Below are 2,178 nucleotides of genomic sequence, written 5' to 3'. Positions count from 1 at the left end.
GTGTCAACGAAGCGATATCGACAGCTTAAAGTTGCCTCATGATTCCTCATAAAACAACAATAAATAACATGCCAATGTTTGTGATTGCAAGTGTTCCGACGACATGCGAGTAAAGGACACGGGGTGTTTTCAATTATTTTATATTTTCACATTACTTTGTGAATTGGTCACCGATCGTTCGCAAATAAAGTTTGTTGAAATTTTCTTCTAACGTTAGTCCTTCCTGTTTGCAAAGATGGAGTCAGAGGGAATTTTAGCCCCGCTGTCACTCTCTGCTAAGTTTGAGGGGTATGTCTTTATGATCATATATATGCTTTGTTGCTTCACCGTTGACGTCACTGATATAGGCTACGGCGAGAAATGTGTCGTCTGTTTACGTGTCGTTCAGTTAGAATACATGTGTGCTGTATTTAGTCAAACAGGCAGTCTGACTATGGCGTTATTTTAATGACAAATGTCTCGGGTTTGCAAAAAAAAAAACAAGGAAAGGGAAGTTGGGGGGTGGTGTCTCCATACAGAGAATACAAGCTGTGTTTGGGACATGTGGTCTGGTGGGGAGAAAAAGGCATCTGGGACTATGGTTTCTGTTTCCAATTTCTGAAAATCACATTGGCATTATTAAATGGTTGCTGCTGTTGTCTGTATATAGAATAATACAATGTTAATAGTTTAGAAATTAGTATAGTAGGCTATCCATATCAAGCAAGCAACATTTACTGTACATGTAGATTACATATATAAAACAAACCTGACTTATCTTTTTTAAGTCAATGACAGTAATTCAGTAACAGCCCCTTAGATCCTTATGGAGGTCCAGGAAAAGGTCATCCTGAGATAGTACTATAGGTATAGTTTAAAATATAAATACTAATACTAAGCTGATTCTCTCTGGTCTTTACTGGATAAGCTATTGTTTAGCTGTGTGGCCGGCTGGTCACACAGCTTGATTAGCTGAAAAGTGCCCAACATCCTCTAAAATCAGCCAAAAGACCAGGCTGAGACCAGCTACAAACCATTAAGATGTTTTCTTTTTTTCACCAGTGCAGGCTTAACTGAACTGATATTAAATTAAATATATGATGCAGCTTTTGAATACTATGGTAACTTAAACACTATCTGAATATTGTCATATGTCTGATACTGTGTTTGTGTGGACAACGTCTCATAAGCCGCTGTTTCTTTGCATGGCCACTAGAGGACAGTAGTGTCAACGAAGCGATATCGACAGCTTAAAGTTGCCTCATGATTCCTCATAAAACAACAATAAATAACATGCCAATGTTTGTGATTGCAAGTGTTCCGACGACATGCGAGTAAAGGACACAGGGTGTTTTCAATTATTTTATATTTTCACATTACTTTGTGAATTGGTCACCGATCGTTCGCAAATAAAGTTTGTTGAAATTTTCTTCTAACGTTAGTCCTTCCTGTTTGCAAAGATGGAGTCAGAGGGAATTTTAGCCCCGCTGTCACTCTCTGCTAAGTTTGAGGGGTATGTCTTTATGATCATATATATGCTTTGTTGCTTCACCGTTGACGTCACTGATATAGGCTACGGCGAGAAATGTGTCGTCTGTTTACGTGTCGTTCAGTTAGAATACATGTGTGCTGTGTGCTGCATTTAGTCAAACAGGCAGTCTGACTATGGCGTTATTTTAATGACAAATGTTGAGAGCGCATTATTGTAGCGCGAAAGCACATTAATATAATGCGCGAGCGCGAATCTCCCCGCTTGCACGCGGATTTCCTTTGCTCTCGCACAAACCAGTTTCCAACCCTCGCAAGATAAATAAGCAACCTCAGCTTAAAAAAGACCTGCAACATAAACTGAAACCACTCTTTTATCTGAAAAGCAAAAACAGATATGTTATTTTACAAAAATCAGCAAACTGCAACAAAGTGAGAACAAAAAACTCATCTCCAATCACCAGTGAGCAGAATAGGTTTGGAGAGATGGAAAAGGAGAACAACACAAGAGCTTCAAAGGGGAACTGTAACATAGCCACATATTTATAGCTTACTAAAATATAGGCTATTCGAAACAAATGTATAGGCTATATAGTATTAGTATAGGACTACTTGTTTTTTATTACAGCCCATGATAATTAATACATTACAAAAACATTGTAAAAATTAGGCTAAAAGAAAGTCATCCCACTCCTCTACGTCTACTTCTGT

At 38.2% G+C, this 2,178-nt stretch overlaps 1 protein-coding gene across 2 annotated transcripts in view; it reads left to right on the top strand.

The window, feature by feature from the left end:
* The first annotated feature begins 207 nt into the window (after positions 1 to 207).
* Positions 208 to 2,178, top strand: part of armt1 (acidic residue methyltransferase 1) — a 10,140-nt gene continuing 8,169 nt past the window's right edge. Inside the window, exon 1 of one of the 2 annotated variants that reach the window (XM_016548801.1) lies at positions 208 to 288. In XM_016548801.1, the coding sequence (XP_016404287.1) occupies positions 236 to 288 (53 nt within the window). In that variant the 5' untranslated portion in view covers positions 208 to 235. Of the gene's footprint in view, positions 289 to 1,405; positions 1,493 to 2,178 lie in introns of those variants that run through there. The other variant, XM_016548800.1, reaches the window with a different exon arrangement.

The sequence above is a fragment of the Sinocyclocheilus rhinocerous genome, unplaced genomic scaffold (assembly GCF_001515625.1).
Source record: "Sinocyclocheilus rhinocerous isolate Xijiao unplaced genomic scaffold, SAMN03320098_v1.1 scaffold1606, whole genome shotgun sequence".
Lineage (NCBI taxonomy): Eukaryota > Metazoa > Chordata > Actinopteri > Cypriniformes > Cyprinidae > Sinocyclocheilus > Sinocyclocheilus rhinocerous.
Note: the sequence above shows the minus strand (reverse complement) of the source record. Positions and strands in the feature narration are given on the sequence as shown.